Source organism: Ochotona princeps, chromosome 15 (assembly GCF_030435755.1).
Source record: "Ochotona princeps isolate mOchPri1 chromosome 15, mOchPri1.hap1, whole genome shotgun sequence".
Lineage (NCBI taxonomy): Eukaryota > Metazoa > Chordata > Mammalia > Lagomorpha > Ochotonidae > Ochotona > Ochotona princeps.
In genome coordinates, this window is record NC_080846.1 from 12,575,134 (window position 1) to 12,597,107 (window position 21,974).

Consider the following 21,974-nt stretch of genomic DNA (forward strand, 5'->3'; position numbering starts at 1 on the left):
ATCCCAAGGCTTTGGGCCATCCTCTGCTGCTTTCCTAGGCTACAAGGAAGAAGCTGGAAGGGAAGTAGAGCAGCTGGGATGTGAACTGGTACCTGTATGGGATCCTGGTGCATGCAAAGTGAGGATTTAGCCACTGAGCCATGACACCAAGCCCCATCATCATCAGTTTTTACAAGACCTATAGAAGGCCACACAGGCAGACGCTGAATTTGCACACATCACCTGGTTTTGTGGCCTGAACTTTCCCTGTGTCATCTGCCAGCTCATTTCTAGCCAGTCTTACTGTCTTTTCAGTTTCCCCTGAGCTAAGTTTTGCTCTCTAGCCACATCTCTTTGGGGCACCACTATCTACCAGACCTGGACTTCTGGTCTTCTCCAATTTGGGGCTTCCGTGATGCCCAACAGGCTGGCGTGTTGTCTAGACAGGAGTGCAAATCCTGGCTCTCACACTTACTAGATGAGTAGCTTGGGGCAAGTTACCTTGTCAGACAAGAAGCCCACCTGGGTGAGCCTACACTTGTGCTATTGGAGAAACACTGAGTTTGTCTTCTGAGAAAGAGTGCTTAATGTGATTGTAGACGTCCAAGGAGAAAGGGCAGAATCTATCAAGGTCCAAATCATTCTTAACTCCAAGGAGTTTGGGAATCTATGGAGTTGGGATCAAAGGGCCTAACTGGGTGAAGCAGTGATGGAGCATGATCAGTCACGGGGAAGGGGTAGGGAAGGCTCTTGGCAAATTACAATTTCCGTGTTCTGAGACGGCAGCATAGGAGGCTTGCCTTGCTTTTGAACTTGATAATGAACCATTAGCCAACTCTATTTCAGCCTGGATGGATCTGGGCAGGCTCTGGTCATAAAGCTGGCTGCAGCTAGTTCTGTTTGGCTTTATCAGGGATTCTAAAGAGGTAATTGAGCAAGTTTTTAGCAAAGACAAGTGTTAAGGGAGAGTGAGTTATTGCTATGCAACAGGAGTATCAATATGACTGTTATGGCTGCTAGCATGTAAGATAGCTAAGGGAAGCTTGATCTTAAGCCAAGCTGAGGTGTGGGGGAGTTGTCCAGGGTTTGTTCTGATTGGTCTGATGGTTCCTCTGTAAAAAGAGCACAGGTATCTCTAACAAGTCTAGATTATCCTAAAATCTGCCAAGATCAGTAAAATTAGACTTCAACACAACAAATGGCTAAATACTAAAATGAAACAGACACGAGACAGCTGAATGGTACCTTATAGCCATTTTAAGGTATATAGCAGCTGGTCCTGTATATGAACTAAAATTGAAATGTCAATGAGCTAATCATAGGTTGTGGTTAAGAACTTGCTTCTTTTTTGTTTTGTATTGTTTTGTTTTGTTTTTTTTTAACATACTGGTTACGCAAAACCTTGTCAATTCCATAATGTTACAAATTGCTGTTAATGTTATATTGAGACTCTTAATTGACTGGGATGATATTCTGCCGGCTCTGACTTTGGACCAGAAATGGTCTCCCCAACAAACTGTTCAACCCATCTGGACAATGAGTGGCTGGACTCTATGCTGGGTATATGTTTGCAAGGAAAGAATCTTGATGGAATTTGAGCTGTAATACTGCATCAAGGTGGAGGAATCCACCAGGGGGGAGGGGTGTAGGGAGGGGTGGGGGGATTCCCAGAGCATATGAAACTGTCACATAATGCATAATAATTAATAAAAAAAAAAAAAAAAAAAAAAAAAGAGCACAGGTATCTTCCTTGGTTGTGATGAAGACTGAATTGAAACTGTTAAACATGCTGCAAGGCACATGGCAAGCTGCATGATAGTTTGGTAAAAGTTACATCTTTTTAAAAACACATCTAATTTATGTTGAAAGAGAGCGCTTCATTTTCTACTTACTGGTTTAATTCTCAAATGGCTGTAATGAACAGCACTGGACCAAGCTGAAGTTGGGTCCATCTGGAATTGGATGACGGGGGCTCAAACACTTGCTCATCTTGTCCTGTTTTCCCCAGGTCATTAGCAGGAAGCTAGACCACAAGTGGAGCAGTGAGGATGTGAACTGGCATCCGTATCAGACACCTGTGTTGTGGGTGGCAGTATTACCTACTAAGCAACTGTGCTGGTCCAAAGAGTTAGTTACCTTTAATAAGCCTATTTGAAAGACCAAGTTAGGCTCTTACTGATAATTCCCACTCTATCCACCTCCTTCCCACAATACTCTCCTTGCTTCTTTTTTTCCTCCTAGTGTTTTTTTTCAGTAGAATACTTTCATTTTGCAATCACAGGCTTCTCACTCCCTTAATAAATATATGAATACTGATGAGTAGAAAATATGACAGAACAAAAAAACAATAAAACAAGAACCTATTTGTTTTGTGTATAAAGAAAGACTGTACACAGTAATCAATCCTAGAATGTCACTCCATAGACTATTTTTGTACTCTATGCATAAATTATCACAGATTAGGGAGAACATATGACACTTGTCTTTTTGTGACTGGCTTATTTCCCTAAGTATGGTGGTTTCCAATTATATCCAGTTAGTTGCAAAAGACAAAATCTCATTCTTTTATGGCTGAGTAGTATTCCACAGTGTGTGTGGACCACATTTTCTTAACCCAGCTGTCTGCTGACGGACCTCTGTGTAGATTCAGCATCTTAGCTGTTGTGGATTGAGCTGCTATAAACATGGGGGTACAGGTCACTTTCCCACATGTTTAGTTTGTTTCCTTTGGGTAAATTCCAAGGAGTGCAGTGGCATGGTCATACGGCAGATCTACCTTCAGATACTTGAGGAATCTCTGTACTGTCTTCCCAGCGGTGGCCTTGGAGTACATTCTCATAGCAGTGCAACATAGTATTTTCCCCCCACATCAGCAACAACATTGACTGTATTGCTTGGTGTAATCCCATTTGTTTATTTTCGTTTTGATGGTCAATGTTTCTGGGGTTCTTTCCAAGAAGTCTTTGCCTACTCCTATGTCTTGTGGAGTGTTACTAATATTTTCCTGCAGTAATCTGATGGTATCAGGCTGTAGATCCAGGTCCTGATCCATTCAGAATTGATTTTTGTAAAAAGGGCAAGGTAGGGATTTTATTTTATACTTCTGCACAAGTAGATCCAGTTTTCACAGCACCAGTTATAGAAGAGACTGTGCTCTCTCCCTAGACTGATGTCAGTTTGCTGCTCAAAAGTTAGTTGGATGTAGAATTGTGGGTTAATTTTTGGGATTTCTATTGTTACATTGATCTCCATGTCTATTTTTGTGCCAGTACCAGGCTGTTTCGATTATGAGTGCCTTGTCATATGTCTTAAAGTCTAGCATTTTTGGTTGTAATAACACTGGATCTGCACATGCTTTTTTTTTAGTAGTATGAACATTTTGATTGTATTAATTCTACCAATATAGGAACATGGACGATTTTTCCATGTTTTTGGTGTTTTTTTCAAAAAAAAATATTTTTTAATATGGTGTAATTTTCATTGCAGAGATCCCTCACATCTTTCATTGAATTTGTTCCAAGGAAGTTAAACTTTTTTACAGCTACTGTGGCTGGGACTGAACTTCCTAGTTGTGTCTCAGCCATGGAACTTTGTGTGTGCAGCGGCTGTCAGTCCTTAGGTGGTGTTTTTATATCCTACGACTTTGCCAAATTTCTGTGAGTTCAGTAGTCTCCTAGTAGTCTTTTGGTTCCTCCATATATGGAATCATGTCATCTGCAAACAGGGATAACTTCACCCTTTGATTTGTATCCCTTTGGTTTCTTCTTGCCTGATTGCTCTGCCCAGACCTTCCAGCACTATGTTGAATAGCAGTAGTGACAGTCTGCATTCTTGTATGGTTCCAGATATTAGAAGAAATGCCTCCAAATTTTCCTCATTTACTATGATGCTGGCTATTGATTTTTCATATAACTTTGATTGTGTTGAGCAATGATCTTTTTATTCTGAATTTACTTAAGGTTTTTTTTTTATCATGAAATGTATTTTATCAAATGCTTTCTCTGCATCTATTGAGATAGTTATGGATTTATTCTTAAGCTTCTTAGTATATCATGTTTCTTGATTTGTGCATGTTAAAATATCGTTGAACACCAGGGATAAATCCGAGTTTGTCGAAGTGAATGTCTTTCTGATGCATTGTTGGATTTGATTAGCTAGTATTTTGTTAAGAAGTTTTTGAATCTATACTCATTGAAGATATTGGTCTATGGTTCTCTTTCTTTATTGTATTGTATTCTGGTTTGGGGATTGAGTCAATGCTGGCCTCATAGGAGTTTAGAAAATTCTCTCCCATTCAATTATTTTGAATAGTTTGAGAAGAATTGGAATTAGCTCTGAAAGTCTGGTGGAATTCAGCAGTGAAATCATCTAGTCCTGGGCTTTTCTTTTTGGGGAGAGTTATTGATTCAATCTTCATCTTAGGTATTAGTCTTCAGGTTTTTTTGTGTGTCATTTTGACTCAATTTAGGTAGTTTGTATATGTCAGAAGTCCATTTCTTCTAGATTTTCAAATTTATTGTCATACATTTGTTTGTAGTAATTTTTGATGATTTTTATATACCCAAGGTGTCCATTGTTACATTCCCTTCTTTGATTTTAAGGACTTGGATAACCTTTATTATTTTGTTTTTGTTTTTTGGCTAGTTAGGCTAATGGTGTACCAGTATTATTTTTTCAAAAACACAGATCTTGACTAATCTTCTGTATAATTTTTGTTTCAGTTTTACTGAGTCTCTGACTTTCTACTAACTTTGGATTTGGTTGGTTGTTGCTTTCCTAGGTCTTTGAGATGCATCGTGTATTTGATATATTTCTAATTATTTTATATAGTCACTAATTGATATTCCCTCTTGTTAAACTTTTATTATTGTTATCATTCTATGACACATTTCCATAGGCCCTGGGATTTTCCCCCCCAGATTTATTCCACCCCCCACAAGTTTCCCTGTATTATTACTGTAGTATAGTTCTTCAAAAACAATCATATGTCCATCATTGTGGGCATGGACAATGGCAAAGAGTCCAGTATCCTATTGTCAAGCTATGGTTAAGTTTTACTGGGAGTCCATGTTTGATCTGGAAGTAGAGAATCATTTAATTTCTTCTTTTCTTCCTGTTGTTGATTTTGCTTTGTGGCTTTTCATTTAAGGGGATGTACAGTAACTGTGTAATGGAGACCATCATATCCACATGTGATATTCCCCTTAACACTGATTTTGCTGTTCCCTAACTTGTGATGTGCTATGTTGTTACCTTCATTCATTTCCAGGGATTTTTAAATTTCCCTTTTGATTTCTAAGACCCATTGTTCATTCAGTAGCATGTTGTTCAGTCTCCATGTATTAGCATGTTTTATAGAGTTCTTCAATCGTTGATTTCCGGTCTCATTCCACAATGGTCAGAAAAGACATGATATGATTCCAATTTGTTTTGAATTTGCTGAGGCTTGCTTTAACACCTAACATATGATCTATCCTAGAGTATGCTATGTTAACTGATGAAAAGAATGTGTATTCTGTAACTGTGGGATGTGATCATCTATAAATATCAACTCAGTCCATTTGGTCCACAGTATAGACGAGCGCTTCTGTTTGTTGATTTTCTGATGAAAGTGGAGTATTGTAATCCCCCATCATTATTTTGGAGTCTGTCCCCCCTTTAGGTGCTTTACTGCTTGTTTTCTTAATGGACAATGAAAAATACAACACAGATGAAAACAGACTGGTTTTCCTTCCAGTCTTGTATTTAAGATGAGTGCGTCGTAGGGATCTGCACCTTGTGTCTTCTCGGTAGTAGAGTTGCAACGGGGAGCATCCACTTTACTTTCTGCCTAGAAACTGGCTGTGAGCCATTTCTTTCCTGGCTCCACTTTCTGATTTTTTTTCTGTCTTTCTTGTCTTCTATCTTCATCTCATTCTACTGCTGCCCACCGCCTTGAACTGTGTTTTTCTCCATAGTACCACCTACTTGATTGACCCATCTTTGTGCTGTAAAACCCCAGGAGACAGGGGAGGATGTGGCTAGATTATTGGACAATGTCAAAGCTACAAATGAGGTGGTGGAGGTGGATATTTGGCTCCGTGGTTCGTGCTACTTGGGGTGCCCATGTCCCATAGCAGAGTCCCTGGGTCTGAGTCCTGGCTTTGTATATAATGCTAGCTTCCTGCTAATGTGTATCTTGGGAGACAGTAGATGATGATTCAAGTACTTGGGAACTTGCTACCTATGTTAGAGATCCAGACTGAGTTCTGGACTCCTGCCTTCCACCTGGCCCAGTCACAACTGTTGCAGGTATTCGAGAAGTAAAGCAGTGGATTGAAGATCTGTCTGCCTGCGTTGGCAATTTTTTTAAGTAATAAACTGCTTAAAAACTGGAAGGATTTGAGGTCAAACCTTGTTCCTTAGAACCCTGGAAGTCCCAAAGATGTCCACAGGAACTTTATGAGGAGAAGCAGCCAAGTTGGGCCTGAGTGATTTCATCATGACTTTTCTGCTTCATTTGTACTACATATGGATGTTGAGCACACAGAACATTTTTGCAAGGCTCATTGGACAACTACAGTGGATGGGGAATGGGAGCCCAGAAAGGACACGACCGTGCTGCCAACACCTCCCTGGTGGGTGGACTGGGGCTAGTTGCCCCAAAGGCTCTTCCATAGCCCCATGGTGGAAGTGGCCTAATTCAGGAGCTCCTGTGTCCCACCTGTATCACAGAGGCAGAGATCAAAGGAGCTGGTTCATGTCAACATTGGGAATCCAGAAGCCTGCTTCCTCCCCTTTCTCTAGCAGATCTCTACCGGTGGGTTGTTACTATTTGGGCAAGAGGCTCGAGAGACTTGCAAAACGGGATGAGGTGGCTTTTGTCCTTTTTGGTGTCCTATCCACAATATCCATCATTCCGGTCCCAAGATATCTGATGAGTGCTGTAGTGAATGTGGGCCAGACTAGGCTGCAGCACGGTCCAAGCCGTCCTCGAAGCCTGGGGCCAGGTGGGTGGCCACAATGTGCGCACTACCTGTGGGAAGGTCAGATCCATGCCTTGGGGATGTCCCTAGTGTTAGATCCTCTACCAAGCTAGGCCTTGAACATCCTCCCCACCTCCACTGCTTCAGGCCACAAATGTACTCCTGGCCAAGGACTCTGGAATGGTGATTTTTCCAGAAAATGTTTAAAGGGATTTTTAGGAGCTGATACAAAGTTGCCAACATTCTATAGATTTCATAGTATTGGTGAACATTTCTTATAGTCAATCACATGTTCAATACCAACTAGGTAGGAAGGATGTAACTTCAAAAGCACATTTGGATGTCTTACATAAATGAGTCTACCTGGTCCTGTGTTTGCTGATGTGGTGGTGGATCAGAAGTAATCCCTCTGACCCAGCTTGGCTGATGTCCTGGAGAACAGGTGTGAAGGTTTCTGTAGCTTCCAAGGCCCCCCTCTGAAGCCTCAAATCAGAAGTACCTACTGATGAGCTGGTCACAAAAGGGCGTTTCAGGCTGATTTGGAGCAAGCAAGCAGAGGGCAGCCCAGCTTTGCTTCCCTCTGCCATTTACAAAGTGCCCAGTGACATCTGTGACAGAGTTCCATCTACTCCCTGATGACAAGGGAAGTGTGTGTTCTTGAAGATGCCTAAGCTGCCTGGTTTGGGCATTACCTGGTCAGGTGGGATTGGGATGACACCAAGACTGGGGAGGAGCTCAACCGCCAGTGGAGACAAGCAGCTGGCACCTGGTCCTACCAGAAAGTCAGAGCTGACATGGTTGAAGAATTAGATACATGCTCTCACTCAGTGTTCTCATGGGAAGATAGTGAATCCCTGGAAAGGTAGTAGAATTCAATGAAAGATCACTTTGAGTTGTCTTTGGGAAAAATACAGTGTATCTGCAACAAAGCCACAGCTGTCTGCTGCAGCTTGAGTCATGTCCGTTCAGAGTACCTGCGTGGAGTCCTGGTCCTGGTGTGCAGTGTTGAGGTGGTGGCCTTCGTGGAATGTGATTTTGCTGTTGGATAGGACATGTGCATTTCCTCAAGAGTGAGCTTGGTCCCCATGTCCCCCTGGCTGCCTGACTTGCCATGTGGTCTCCTGTGCTCACAGTAGGCTCCCTGTCTGTGTCGCTGCCATTGTGTGATACCGCCCCAGGCCACCTGGGGGTGTCGTGCTGTGTGGACCCTCCCGCAATGGTTTTCAGTCAGATAAACCTCTTTACTCAACAGTAGCCTGTCCCAGGTATTGTGTCAATCATAGATTTGCTAAGGTACTGCTCATCCAGGAGCTTGCTAGTAGCTCTGCGGGGTCATCGGGAAATGGATCTGGAATCAGAAAACTGAGGAAAGTTCAAGGGCAGGTCGGTAACGTCCTTGTAGTAGAACCGCTGGCAATTACTCAGAGAGCCAAACCTTTGTTCAGGGCCCAGACACAGGGTTCTTAAAGCACACAGGCCTGGGTGTCAGTACTGGCTCTGCCACCAGGCCCATGCAGCCTCCGGTGGTCTTGGCTGCCTGATTTTCCCACGGTGAGCCTGCCGGCATGTTACTGCAGAGTGTGTCTACAACAGATGGGACGCAGAGGCATGTCCCTTCATCCAGGAGGTGTTTGGGTCTGCATAGGCCTTGACCATGACTATATTGGCTGGCAAGAACCCCAGCCCCATACTTTGCCGCACATGGGCTGGGCCCCCCACATGCCCAGGAACCCAGCCCACCCAACCCTTATAGTCTGAGGTCAATGAGCCACAAACAAAACCACACATACTTTTTTTTCCTCTTCAATTTAATTGAAGTTACTTAGAAAAATAATCAGGCTCGAATGGCTTTTCCTGGAGGAAGGTCACACACATTTCACGCATTTGTTGGCAACGTGGAATTCAGCTTTCTCAAACAGAACAGCAAGACGCAGGGAGAGCTTCAGCAACAGGCCCTCTCGATGCGTACAAACACATAAAAAAATCACACGGCACAAAGATGTTCAACTGTAAGTGCTGATGCCCCACCGAGCATGCGCATGAGAACAGAAGGGCGGTTCCTTCTGTACTTCCAACCAGAGCAGCAGACTACGTGCAGTTTGCCTGTTCAAGGGCCAAGGATCAATCTGCCTCTAGAAGGTTCTGTCACCTAGCCATAGGGTTCCATTGGTCGTGATGGGGAAAAGGCTGGAGGCAAGGCCTGGAGCTTATTTGGTGTCAGTCCTGCTGACAGAGGGGTGGGCAAGGAAGGGGTGGGCAAGGAAGGGGTCTGGTTTCCAGGAGTGAGATTGCTTGACCCATGTGGGTTGGAAGAGAAGTGAACTTGGGCAAGTGGAGGAATGGTGGGGCAGCAAGTATGGGCACAACTGCCAGCTGGGCACTGCTCCAGACCTCCACCAGGGACGTGTGCCAGGCGTTCACCATTTCATTTGGGAGCGTTCTAGCAGCATGGGCTCTATCGTGGGGCTTCCATGTCCTGTCTCCAGGAAGCTTTCACTGCCCAGTGCTCTCCTGTGCACCACCCCCTCCCAAAACCCAAAGGGGCAAGGTAGTGGGATTTTTGGTTTGGGGGTGGGAAGAAGATCTCTGTGAGGCATATACCAGCCCTTCATCCCAGGCCAGCTGGGGAGGGTGGGCAGTGGGGGCTGGGACTAGAGAAGCTGCAGGAAGTAAGTCCTTGGCTAAGCATCTGGAAATGTCCAACGACCAAAGCCCTGGGAAGGTGGCTCGGGGGTGGGACGCCTGCCTGCACTTGGCTGCAGCTGAACGCACCACAGACGGCCTGCACACGTGTTTTTCTCACGCCAGTGCTGACTTCCGTCTCCCAGGCACACATCACCAATAGACGTCTTCAGCCAAGGACACAGGATCCTGTCTACATTCTACAAAAGCATTGAGTCCATTTTACTGTTACTTTTTTTTTAAAAAATTAGGTTTTAGGCCATCATAAAGAAAACATGAACACAGAACAAAACACAAGAACAATGGTCCCTCATTTCAAAAACACAGTGATGGCTTGCCGCCTGCAGGGACAATCTTTCTCACTTAAGGGAGAAGTAGGAGGAAAGGCTGGTTGTGGGCAAGGCGGAGAGCCTGCATCACAGACTGGAGACACAGAACTCAAACTCAGGGCAGTGATGGGAGTTCTTACTTCACAACCGAAAATTCCTTTTACAAAAGTACCTCTGTTGCTATAAACCAGATGGGGACCATAAGACTGCTTCCCCCTGCCTCCCAGGGAAGTTGGGGGGGTCAGTTGTTTTATCCTCAAAGATCTCAACCATAGTCAACCTTCCCCCCCAGTGTGTTCAGGAAGGTGATTAGCCAGCGTGTCTGGCTGTGTAAGGCCAGGAAATGCTACCACCTCCCTGAGGTCCTGGGGGTGAATCTCAAGGTGCCACAGACTTCCAAGGCTCTGAAAACAGTCCGACCTCACTTGTTTTCATGAAGCTATCAGGCCATCACTTCTTGGGGTTCCTGGGACCCCGTGTGTGGAGATGCTATGTAACTATTTCATTAGGAGAAGTTCCAATTCTGAGAACAGCGTCCCTGGCTGGAACCGTCCCAGGGACAGCTAAGGGCCATCAGCAGGCTTGGGGACACACCTTGCCTGGCTCTCTCTCCAGCCAGGACAGGGCTGCTATATTTACCCTTCAATAAGGGAAGAGGGCTTGGAAGAGGCGTCAGTTGCCCCCTGGGATCCACATCTTACTCCCATTAGAGAAAATTGCTTGCTGAGATGTGGTTTTTGTTCCTGGAGCTTGCTGGGAGCTTATGATACAGTTTTAATAGCTTCTGTGAATAAATTATTCATTGCTTGTTTAGAAGATTCTCACCCTTTCACCCTATGCTGCACGAGAAACAAAACAAAGCAAAACCCACCCACACCCCATCCCACCCACCCCTATTATTACAGCTATTATTATTATTTATGTACAGTATCAGCTACCAACTCATTCACCAGCTGTAAGAGGGACCTGGCTCAAACTTCAGTGGAGAAGTGTCAGAAATGGCTAGAAAGAGAAGCAGGTGACGATGGTCGTTAGCAAGGTGCAGTGGCTGGGGAGCTCTCAGCCTTTTGGAGGCATGGGGGTGTAGGCAGATTAGGACCATGGAAGGCTGTCCCTGCTGCTTGGCCGTGCTGGTCACGAGGTGCCAATGGGCTCAGCCTTCTGGAGGACATGGGAGCTGGTGCGTGTGCAAGTGCATACAGATAGTTCACTTCTGATGTCCCCAAAGAGTAGCGTGCTAGACCACAGCAAGTCCCCGACTGTAAACATTGCTTTTTTTTTTTTTGTCACGTGGCAAGCTGACAACACCGCTTCCAAATGGGGATCCAGGGTGCTGAACTAAAGACAGGCACTTGATCAGCATTTTCCTTTGCCTCGCCCAAAGCAGACATCACTAATCAAGCTCAGCACTCTTCCATGCAGTGTGTCTGAAGAATCAGTTGCGAGGCTGAAAGGAAGACACTCAATAAATTGGAGCAGGCATGTGACAGGATTGGTTTTTGTCATCTTTTGTACTGGGCAATAATTTGGATCACTGGGCAATGAGTCTGAAATCACTGACCATGTAAAGTGCCTGATCCAAGGGTCTGGGTTTCAGATTCAGGCCAGGAACCTTCTGGGTTGCTCTTGAAGGGTCCTCACCTGATGTGACGTCCATGAATGTCAGGGTGGTTGCTGAAAGCTCTGTCTGTATAAAGCTTCTGGAGGGCCGAGACTACTGGGTTTTTGCTCAATGCTTCATGTGTATGGCCTGGAATATGCTAGATTCTCAATAAATACTCATCCTTCACTGTGACTGGCACTGCCAGTTACAAGTGGCTGTAAAAAAAAGTATCACTCTGATGGAAAAAAGTTGCTACACTCACCTCTCCTCATAGGGTTTTTTTTTTTTTTAATCACATTTCTTTAGTGCAAAGGGCTTTAGAGCCGACTGAAACAGTTCAGGAACGAATCCCTGGCATCGATGCCTCCTGACAAGTGCAGTGGCAACCTGGCTATCCCTAGAATTCCCGGCACGTGGGCACGTGGGCACCCGGGCCCAGCACATCGGCTGCTGTCCTGTCACTCTAAAAAGAGAGGTTAGTAAGGAGCATGCTCACATCCCTGGACATGCAGGAGCGAGCCAAGCATGGGAGGAATATTTCTTCTGGAAAGGCATGAGGCGCGTGCTGCTGCCACACCCAGAGAGAGAGAGAGCTACGGAGACTGTTTAAATAACTATAAATAATATTAATTAGAATGAATGGAACACACAGTTCATGGAATTCACCAGAACACCAGGAAACCGTTGAGACAGTGTTGCAGCGTTCACTTCTAAAACAAGGACAAGCCATCCTCTTTCTCCCGCGGGGAACACCGTTCTTCCCCACGCGGGAGTTTAAATAATTCTCACCATGCTGCTCGCAGCATCACTCCCCTCCCGCCCCGCCCCAGAGAAATCTTAATTTACAAAATAACCCAGGATCCATAGACTTCTTTTGACAAATAAAAATCTTAAATTAAAAAACAAACCAAACCAAAAGACCCAACAACCACGACTCTCGCCTCTTCCTCCCTCGCTCCCCGCCGGGCCCGGGGTCACTCCAGTTTCAGGTAGCTTGGCACTGAGTAATTGAACATTAAAAAATCAAGTTTGTAGACCTCGTAGAGCTGCGTCTGGTGCTCTGAGCTGATGTTCTGGAAGAACTCTGTGGTCATTTCATCAGTAGTTCTCGTGGACTTGGCGTAGGTGGGGAACTTAAGGTAGCCGCCCACCCCCGCCAGCTGCAGGACATAGTTGGAGTCCTCCTCCAGCGTCTCGTACTTGCCCACGAGGTCGTAGTGGATGTGGCAGGGGTGGCAGAGGGAGTAGACGGTCTGCCAGTGTTCGTTGAAGGGTTCCTCCCGCTGCGTGTGTGGGTCGATGAGATAGGCCACAAATTCCTCGAACTTGACGTCATCCCCTTTGCGCAAGGCCTCCTGCGTGGCGTTCTTGCGCTGCCGTTTGATGATCTTGGTGCCGTAGCGCTTGTGGAAGGAGGTGTTGTACTTCTGCGTGAACTTGTTGCGGTAAGCGGACACCAGCCTCTCGAAGGGCTCCCGCACGAACAGGAACTTCATGTAGCTTTTCAAGCGGTGGTTGATCTCGGGGATGCTGTACTGATTCAGGGTCTTGAGGTTGGCGGACACGTGGGCCTCGTTAGCAGGGATCTCCATGGGGTCACTGTACTTGCCCCGCCCGCTCAGGACCATCATGAGCCGCTTCCAGTTGGTGCACGCCACCTTGGGCACGTAGCAGTAGATGAGTTCGTGGTCCTCATCCACCACTAGGTGCTTCAGGTCGTTGGGGGTCAGCACCCGCCGCTTGCGGCTCGCAGCGCTGTTGGCCCGGCACGTGTCTGCCACCTGGTCCCGCCTCATCTGGTGCAGGACAGCGGCGTTGGAGAGCTCCAGCTGTAGAGGGGACACAAGAGGAATGAGAAGTCAGGATTTGTCCAGGACCCCCTCAGGGCATTGCTGATCTGTCCGTTTGAACTTCCTGCTGGGCACAAAGGCAGTTAGAATGCAAGTTGCTCATGGTTCAGGAGGTACCGAGCAGAGGGAGTTGGTGACCCCACGAAGGCCACAGGACAGTTCCTCTGAATTGTCCCCAAGCGTCCCTCAGCCTGGGACCTGTCTGGGGTTCTCCCTTCTGCGCCTCTGCTGGGACAGACTTGGCAGTGCTTCAAAGCCCAATGCATTCTTATGCCACCCAAATTTAAGACTTGACACTTGCTCTGAACACCACAGCATGGAGAATCCTTCCTCCCAGAACTCCCCAATCTATCTCGTGCTTTTCTTCCCAAGGCCTGTGGCTGCGTGCTTCTCAGGAGCTTGGGACCACTGCCATCCCCAGGCCAGGCTGTGGGACCGTTGGGCTCAGAGAATGCAGGGGGAGCCAGGAGAGCCCCCTGACTGATCTCCAGGTCAGTACAGCCCAGGGTTGGGAGGTGACCCAAGCAGTTAGCTGGTCTCACGCTTCCAGTTCATTCTCGAATGTTCCGCATGCAGGGCAACTGGGATGGCCCTGAGTGAGGAGCACTGATGAGTTCACTGGGGTCCTGTGGGTGTCCTGGTTGCACTGCACCCTGTACTCCAGCCCTGTGTCGGCTCCTCTCAGGGTCCCCAGGATAGCAGTGTTGGTGACCGTGACAGTAGCTGACAGTAACTAACAAGCTACTCTGTGGGAATCATGAGTGATTTCAATGCATGGGGTCAGGGTGGGCGACTGGCGAAGCAGTAATGACTACTTGCAGTAGCCATGTCCCATATCGGAATGCCTGAGCACCAGCTGCATTCCTAATGCCAGCTGCTTGCCGGTGCACACCCCAGGAGGCAGGAGATGAAGGGCTCGCATCCTCATCACTCAACCTGGCACACCCACGAGGAGTTCCCAGATCCTGGCCTGGGGTTGGGCATTTGGAGAGTGAAGCAGCAGATGGAAGACCTCTGTCTCTCCACCTTTTCTTTCATTTCTTTTAAATCTAATTTTATTCAGAAGACAAAATCTTCCATCCACTGGTTTGCTCCACAGATGATCATAACTAAGCTGATCTGAAGTCGGGGCTTCTTGCGGTTTTCCTATGTGCGTGCGGGGCCCAAGGACTGGACCACCCCCCCACCCATGTGGTTACAGGCGCCTAAGGATAGGTCATAAGCTGGATCAGACGTGGAGCAGCCAGGAATAGGAATGGCACCCACTGGGATGCCAACCCTGCAGACGGAGGGTTAGCTTACTATACCTCTGTGCTAGCCCCACTTTCAAATTAAGAGGAAAAAATAAAAACAGCCCACCCAGACACAGGTTGTCTAGTCTTGCAGCAATTCTCTGAACTAAATTCCATCACCGCCCACGCCCAGAACTCTGAACATTCAAGGAAGGATGTGACCCAAGACAGAATGCCAATACTGTGAAACATGTCCAACCCTGAGAGCGGCAAGGTGATGCCTTGGCTACTTTGGCCTCAAAGACAGTTGGCAGACATCCGAGAGGAGTTGCCAGGACACCACTGCAGTGTGCGGCCCTCGAAGCTGGACACTGACATTCATTTCCCACCAGGAAGTAGAGTCCGTTTCTGCCTCCCAGGGCCTGGCTTTGGCACGTTCTGACTAACAGAACGTCCTGGAGACGATGACAAACAAGTGCTGGCTCTTGTCTGAAGGGGAGGCGGTCTGTGCCCTGCTCTCTTGGAAGGCTGACCAGAGACAGACATGCCATGATGCAGCTCTGTCTGGCTTCCAGGAGGCTGAGCAAACTAGGTACATCCCAGCCACCAACAAGGGGTGACCATACTGTGTGAGGGGGCCCAGGTGACACCAGCCAAATGGCCACAAGTGCCCACCTGCACGTTGGTGGCAACAACACACCGTCACTGTGTGCAGCCACTCAGTTATGGGCAGAGGTTGTTACCCAGCAACGGGGCACGAAAACAGGAGGGCTGGCAAGGGTGGTAAGGACATGACGCTGAGACTGTTGGCCGCAGTCAGAGAAGCAAGAGCAGCGTATGTCAGGTTTCCACTGGGTAAGACTGTGCTGGCTTAGGGAACCTTCCTGAGCTGGGAATCACTGGCAAAGTTCCTGGGCGCCAGTGACTCACAGGCCCAGCGCCACCCTGAGGTGGTCTGTCCTCCCAGTCGAGGACTGAATGAGAGTTGGGCCCCTGCAGAGGGGCCTGGCCTCCCAACCTCTGCGTCTCTGACCGCTTGGCAGGCCCAATCATCCTTCAGCTTGGTGCCCTTGTCTCCTCAGTGGAGGTAACCATTCCCATGCTTTGTGCTGGCCTGAGGATGGCAGGGATTGGAGCTTCTACAAAGATCTAAACACGGTAGCCACACATTCTGTCTGTCTGCCTTCCTTCTTGAGGCGTACCTGAGTTGAAAGAGGTGTGTGGTTTGGCTGATGGACTAGGGACTTGGTCCTGGATGGTGTTGGGTAGAACATAGTTCCTTTGAGGGTGCCTAACAGGTGGCTCCTCTGTTCTGAGGCCTGTAGAGAATCTCCCAGCGTGGCTGAGATGCACTAAATGATGGTTCAAGGTCAAATCCTCTGACTCTGGCTCCTGTACTTTTACACCACACTATTGTTGGTGAAATTGCCAGGCCATAGTAGATGAAAGTAAATATCCATTGAATGAATGAAAGTCTTAAGGGAAACTTGATAAGTAGGGCTCCAGCTAAAGAAATCTGTTACTGCTCACAGATGTCACAAATGTCTTTAATAGGGGCTGTATCGGGGTGAATAGTCCCCCCCAAATTCCCACCCACCCTAGCTTCATAGCGTGACCTTTCATTTGGAAATAACACTTCTGCAGATGGAGTGACAATGAGGTCATCCTGGATTAGGGTGGGCTCTGAATTCAGTGACTCATGCCCTTATAAAAAAGAAAATGGACAGAGAGAATGCCAGGGCAGGACCAGGCTGGAGTGCTGTGTCTACAATCCCAAGAATGTCAAGGTCACTGGCAACCACCATCAGATTTAGAAAGAGGCAAGGAAGGATCCAGAAGTGTCTAGAAAGAAGCAAGGCTCTATCCCTAGGGTCTTCAGGGAGAACGTAGTCCTGCCACATTTCAGAATTCTAGCTCCCACAACAGAGAGAATACATTTCCAGTTTCTCAAGCCACCCAGTTCTGGACCATTTGTTGTAACAGCCACAGGAAACAAATCCCGGAGTAGTTTAGTTACCATGAGCAAGTGGGCACGAGGAGACAACACTACAGACAACAAGGAGAAAAGTACACAGGGACATGAGTAAAGAAATAGGGGATTTGAGGTCGGCTGACCTGGACACGACCTTGGGAGCAAGCCTTCATGTTCTGAGCATCCTCTGCTCGCACTGCCCAAGAGGATGGCACAGCCCCTGCAGGGTGCAGAGGTGCGGTTCGGCAGTTAGTGAGGTTGAGTCTAGCACCGGGTATAAAGGAGGTGAGGCACACAGGAGGTGGTTCGCATGCGTACGGTCTTTCCTGAGAGGACCAGAGGCGAGAGCCGGCTCTCACCAGATCTTTGTTCCCATAGCTGGTGTACCCTCGTCACTGAACCGGCTCATGTCGACTGTGAAGAGGGAAACTCTGACCCCTGTAATCCCTGACGATTTTGCAGATACAACCATCATCCTCACAGGCACATTTGTTGGCCTCTTGGGCTACTGGGCAACGCCACTAAGAACAAAAAACAAAACCCTTGTAGGAAACGGAAGGCTTAGCAAGGAAGAGGACCCATCGCTTTGTCATGGGGAACAACAAGGACAGCTTAGAAGGTGACGACAGATGAGCAGGGACCAAAGGTACTTCCTTTTTCTTCCCCTCCCCCCAAGCTCCATTTGGTCAGCTAGTTTGGGGCCATCTGAGTCCCCAGGGGAGGGGGATGGCCTGCCAGATAGGATGGCATTCAGGACTATAAGGCAGGAGACATGGAGATGATGTCACGGTGCCATTTATGTGCAGCTACAGTGATGGAAAATGGCTCTGTGGGTAGTTGAGGCTTCTCTGTCTCCCATTCCTCCTTCCCCACGGCAGTTTGGTAAGTGTGAGGTGCACCTGCTACAAGGAGGAAGGATTCTCCTCAGGAGGATGCTGGGGCACAGGGCAAGCGCTCACCTGCACAAGGCTGAGAGGGAGCAAGGGAGAGAGGAGAGAGAATGAGAGGACAAGAAAATGAGACAAAGAAACGACAGAACAAGAGGAGGTGAGAGCGAGACAATGAAACAGCAGGAGAGAGATGAGAAAACAAGACAGAACAAGACCAAGAGGGAGGGAGGAAGAATGAGAACGGGGGAGAAGAGGAGCAGAGGAGTGAACGAGACAGACGGAGCAGGAGAACAGGAGGGAGAATGAGCAAGAACAAAACACGAGAGGGAGGAGGAGGAGACAAGAGTGTGAGAACAAGAGAATGAGAGGGAAACAGACAACGAGAGCAAAAGGGAATGAAATAATGAGAGAATGAGAGACAAGGGGAGAACGAGACAATGACAGTGCGAGAGAATGAAGGAGAGCGGGAGGGCGAGAGAGCAGAAGAGAATGGGAACGAGACAGAATGAGACAGAGTGAGAGAAAGAATCCCAACTGCAGTGGTTTGTCCCCTAGCTGCCTGCAACGGTGTGTGTAGTCTAGGCTGAACCCAGGAGCTTCATCCGGGTCTCCCATGTGGGTGGCAGGAACCCGAGCATTGAAGCAGACACCTGCTAGCTCCCCGGGTGTGCATTAGCAGGAAGCTGGACTCGCAAGCAGAGCTGGTCCTCGGAAATGGACATCCAGAGTGGTTGCTTAGCTGCTCTGCCAATCGCCTACCACTACTTTGCTTCTATCACTTTTAATTTTAAAGTGATTCGGTTGGTGTTGGTTTAAATGATGAAAAACATAATGCAACTAAAACAGGCTTAAGGATCAGCCGGGGCATACAACTGTCAGAGCAGAACAAGTGCAAATATGCAGGTGAGAATCGCAATATGAAAGTGCTGGATGGTGATGTTGGCCGGAAGTCACAGCCCCACTTGCATGTGTGGGCACTCACTGGCTGCCAGGGGCAAGGTCTCCTTGGTCCCATCCTTTTCTCAAGAGAGCGAGAGACTCCCACCACAGGCAAGTATGCAGAGTGACGCTAAACGAGAGCATACAGAAGGTCACTCAGTTGTGTGAGCCTCTGGGCAGTAAGGACAAAAGGTGGGTGAGCCCCCTTGCTCTGTAGCACCAGGTTTGAAGGGTTTCAGAGAGCTGAGTTAAGGAGGGCAGGGCTTATGGCAGCATCCTCAGAGGGTCCCGTTCTCCAGCTGATCCAGGACGAGTGTTCCCAATCCATCCAAGGCTGACAGCATAAGCAGGACGCTGTCACATCACCTAATCTGATGAACTCACAGAAAGGTGCCCAGAGATCCCACGGGCTGTCAACATCAAACAGATGTTGGCGGTTCAAGCCACAGAATTGATTTTGCTCACTGTTGGTGAGGCTGTGAGTCCAAGAGCGAGCTGCCGGCTAGGCTGGTGGTCCCTAAGGTTATTCCTCCTGGTCTGCAGGTGACCATGCTCTCATTGTCTCTCCATGTGGCCAGCCCGGAGCTTTCTTCCTCCCAAGGATTCATTTATTTGGTGGATGGAGAAGGAAAGACAAGTGATCTGTTGTTCTGTTGGTTCACTCCCCAAATGAGCCAGATAATCGAAAAACACAGGTCGGTGCTGTGAAATGCCAGGTGACACTGACTCTGCTGGTCCAGGGCCCACGCTGTGCACAGCACAGCTGGCTCTATCCGGGATAGAAGGAATCATCATGTAGTATCTTCCACGGATTCACAACTCCTCTAATTACAGAACACAGAATCCAGGTTCACCATCTGCCACTGGAAAACTCTAGCCACCCCCAGCCCTGCCTCCCACGCCCTTCATCTGTCTTTGATCTCCTGAAAGTATCAATTAGGTCAGGTTAGGGCTGATTCTAGGAAACTGTGACCATGGCTGGGCTGGGTCCTGCATTTGCATTCTGATGTCTATTTTTAATTTGGACGTTTGAAAACAGCAACTATAATTAGTTTAAGTACCAAATTTAGAGTCTGGGAGAGTCTTTACAATTTTACTATGTTTCATCTTGCCTCATGTGAAAGTGGCTTCCGTAGGTAGGATTTTATAATCTCTAGCCAAGGACAGGGCTGTCCCCCTTCATGTGTCCTGGGTGGACAGAGACGCATGGAAACGGAGTGAGTGTTATCCCATTCTGCCTTTGACGGTTGTTGGTCAGCTGGGCCCAGCCTCGGTTTCTCCACTTGCACCTCTACCTACGACACCCCCTCCAGCACATCTCCATTGTACCACTCTCCCGTGTGCATTGTGTAAGAGGGCGGGTTGGAGGAGAGCATGGGGAGTGGCTCCCCTGACCTGGTGAACTTCTCTTCTGGGACAGGACTTTGTACTACAGTCTCATGGAAACAGCCAGTCACATGGAGCGTGGGAGACTCCACACCTCACCGCAAGACAGAGCTGCTTGGCGAAACTGGTGACGACTCAGCTGGCATATGACGACTCACCAGCCACCATTCATCCTGATGCTATACCAGGTGGGTTTGACTGAGTCACCTAATGTGGAAACCGAGGCTCGGGGTAGCACTCTGAACGCCGTGAGAGGAGGTGGGATGGACAGGAGACAGAGGCCCGGCCAGGCTGCACTGACACTGGCTGAGGGTTAGCTCAGGCCATTGGACTCCGACAGAAAGCCAAGTTCAGGGGCTGCTGTTGCAGCACAGCAAGTTAAGCCACCACCCATGACCCAGAATCCTATACAAGCACTGGCTTGAGTCCCAGCTGCTCCGCTTCTGATCTACCTCCCTAGTAATGAACCTGGGGAAGTAGCAGCAGCTGACTCTAGGACTTGGGCACCTGCCACTCATTTTGGGACCCATATGGAGTTCCAGGCTCCTGTAGTTTGCCAGGTCCAGTCCTAGATGTTGTGGCAGTATGCTGAGTGAACCAGTGGATAGATCAATCAACTCTCTAACGATGCTGGTGAAAATACTTCCTGTATATCAAGGCTTGTAATCTTAGGACCCGGTTTGAGTCATGAACTTCACTGAACATCTCCTGGGGGCCTTCTGGAGCCCCCAGAGGGCTGGCCCCCTGATGGTGGGACGTGGCCTCAGTCTTACAGTGCTGTTCTGAGGGAAAGTGGATACTGTGCCCCACCAGCTTTCATCCTCTTACCAGAAGCCAGAATAGCACATGGTGCATGATGGTACCATATTCTCAGTGTCAACAAGAATTAGAAAAGGATCATTCTTTTCTGCAGCGTGCATCCAGCCATACCTGGCATGGCTGGGCTTGCCTGTGGGTCACCAGCTGGCGCCTGACCCTGACACAGGTGGATACTGAGGGAAGTTAGGAGCTGCTGTTGCCTGGAGCACAGTTGGCCCTGTTCAGCTAGCTCAGGGAATCCCCAGGCTGCCAGAGAGGTGAACCCGAGTGGGTGAACCGAGAGGTGAGCCTGCAGCATGGCCCTGTGTACTATGAGAAAGTCTGATGGTATGTGATGGTTCCGGAGAGAAACTAGGAACTTTAGCATCCCCCTTTCTTGCTTGGAATCATTCAACCTTTTTCTCCCATGCTTAGTCAAGCCCAGGGCCTACCACATCAAGGCTTTGTTGAATGAATGAATGAGTGAATGAATGACACATAGTTGGGAGGGACTACAGAGATCACAAGGTGGTTGATGAAGCCGCAGGGGCTTCCTGGTGCCTAGGCCTGCTGTCTGTGCCCTGCCCCTGGCTGCTTCTTGCTCCTGCAGGTGTCTGGCCTAGAATCTGTAGTAGTGACACAAGCGGCTCAACATTTGCTGTGAGTTGGAGGTGGAGAGCGGAAGAGCCAGGGCCTCGAGGCCGGCAGGAGAAAAGGGCTCCCGGTGGCTGCGAGAGCCTTTGGCAAGGGGCAGACACTGGCAGTGTCAACTCGTATGGTGAGGCCAGGAAGCAGGAGCAGGAAGAGCAGATCGGCTGAGGGGAGGGGTGCCAAGCACTGGCCCAGGAAAGGCCTGGTGCAGGGCCGCACGTGCTGCAGGGCCCCTTTCAGATGGGCCAGGTGCAGCGCAAGGGCATTATTCACATCTCAGACCAGCTGCGGGGCCTTCCGGAAGCCCCGGCCACAGGGCAGGAGTAGGAATGGGGCTGTTGCCAAGCTGGGCAGGCTCCCCATGAATGGTGGCCCGGAATGGGGACAATGGCGAGGAAGGGACCAGGCTCTCACCCTTCCTGGGGAGGCTGGGAATCAGAACAGGCCAACTGTGCACCTGCCAGCTGATGCTTCGGCCCTCGGCAGCCACTGCCGGGGTGGGGAGGAGTGAGGGGCAGCGCTCATCTACCCCAGCCGGCTCCTGCCGGCCAAGGAGGCCCACAAACTGCCTGCTGTGAGACCGGCCTGCCCCTCAGAGGCGCTGCCCCTGAGACATGGGCAGTCTGACCTCCAGGTTCTCATCTGACCTCTTCCTTCCTTGAGCCAATGGGCTGTGCTGTTTTCCTTCCTGACTTCTC

At 48.6% G+C, this 21,974-nt stretch overlaps 1 protein-coding gene across 2 annotated transcripts in view; it reads right to left on the minus strand.

Moving 5' to 3' along the window:
* Positions 1 to 11,792: 11,792 nt before the first annotated feature.
* The window catches only part of CHST11 (carbohydrate sulfotransferase 11), a 206,406-nt gene continuing 196,224 nt past the window's right edge, over positions 11,793 to 21,974 (minus strand). For both annotated transcript variants that reach the window (XM_004589587.2, XM_004589588.2), the window contains exon 3: positions 11,793 to 13,387. In XM_004589587.2, the coding sequence (XP_004589644.1) occupies positions 12,533 to 13,387 (855 nt within the window). In that variant the 3' untranslated portion in view covers positions 11,793 to 12,532. The remainder of the gene's footprint in view (positions 13,388 to 21,974) is intronic.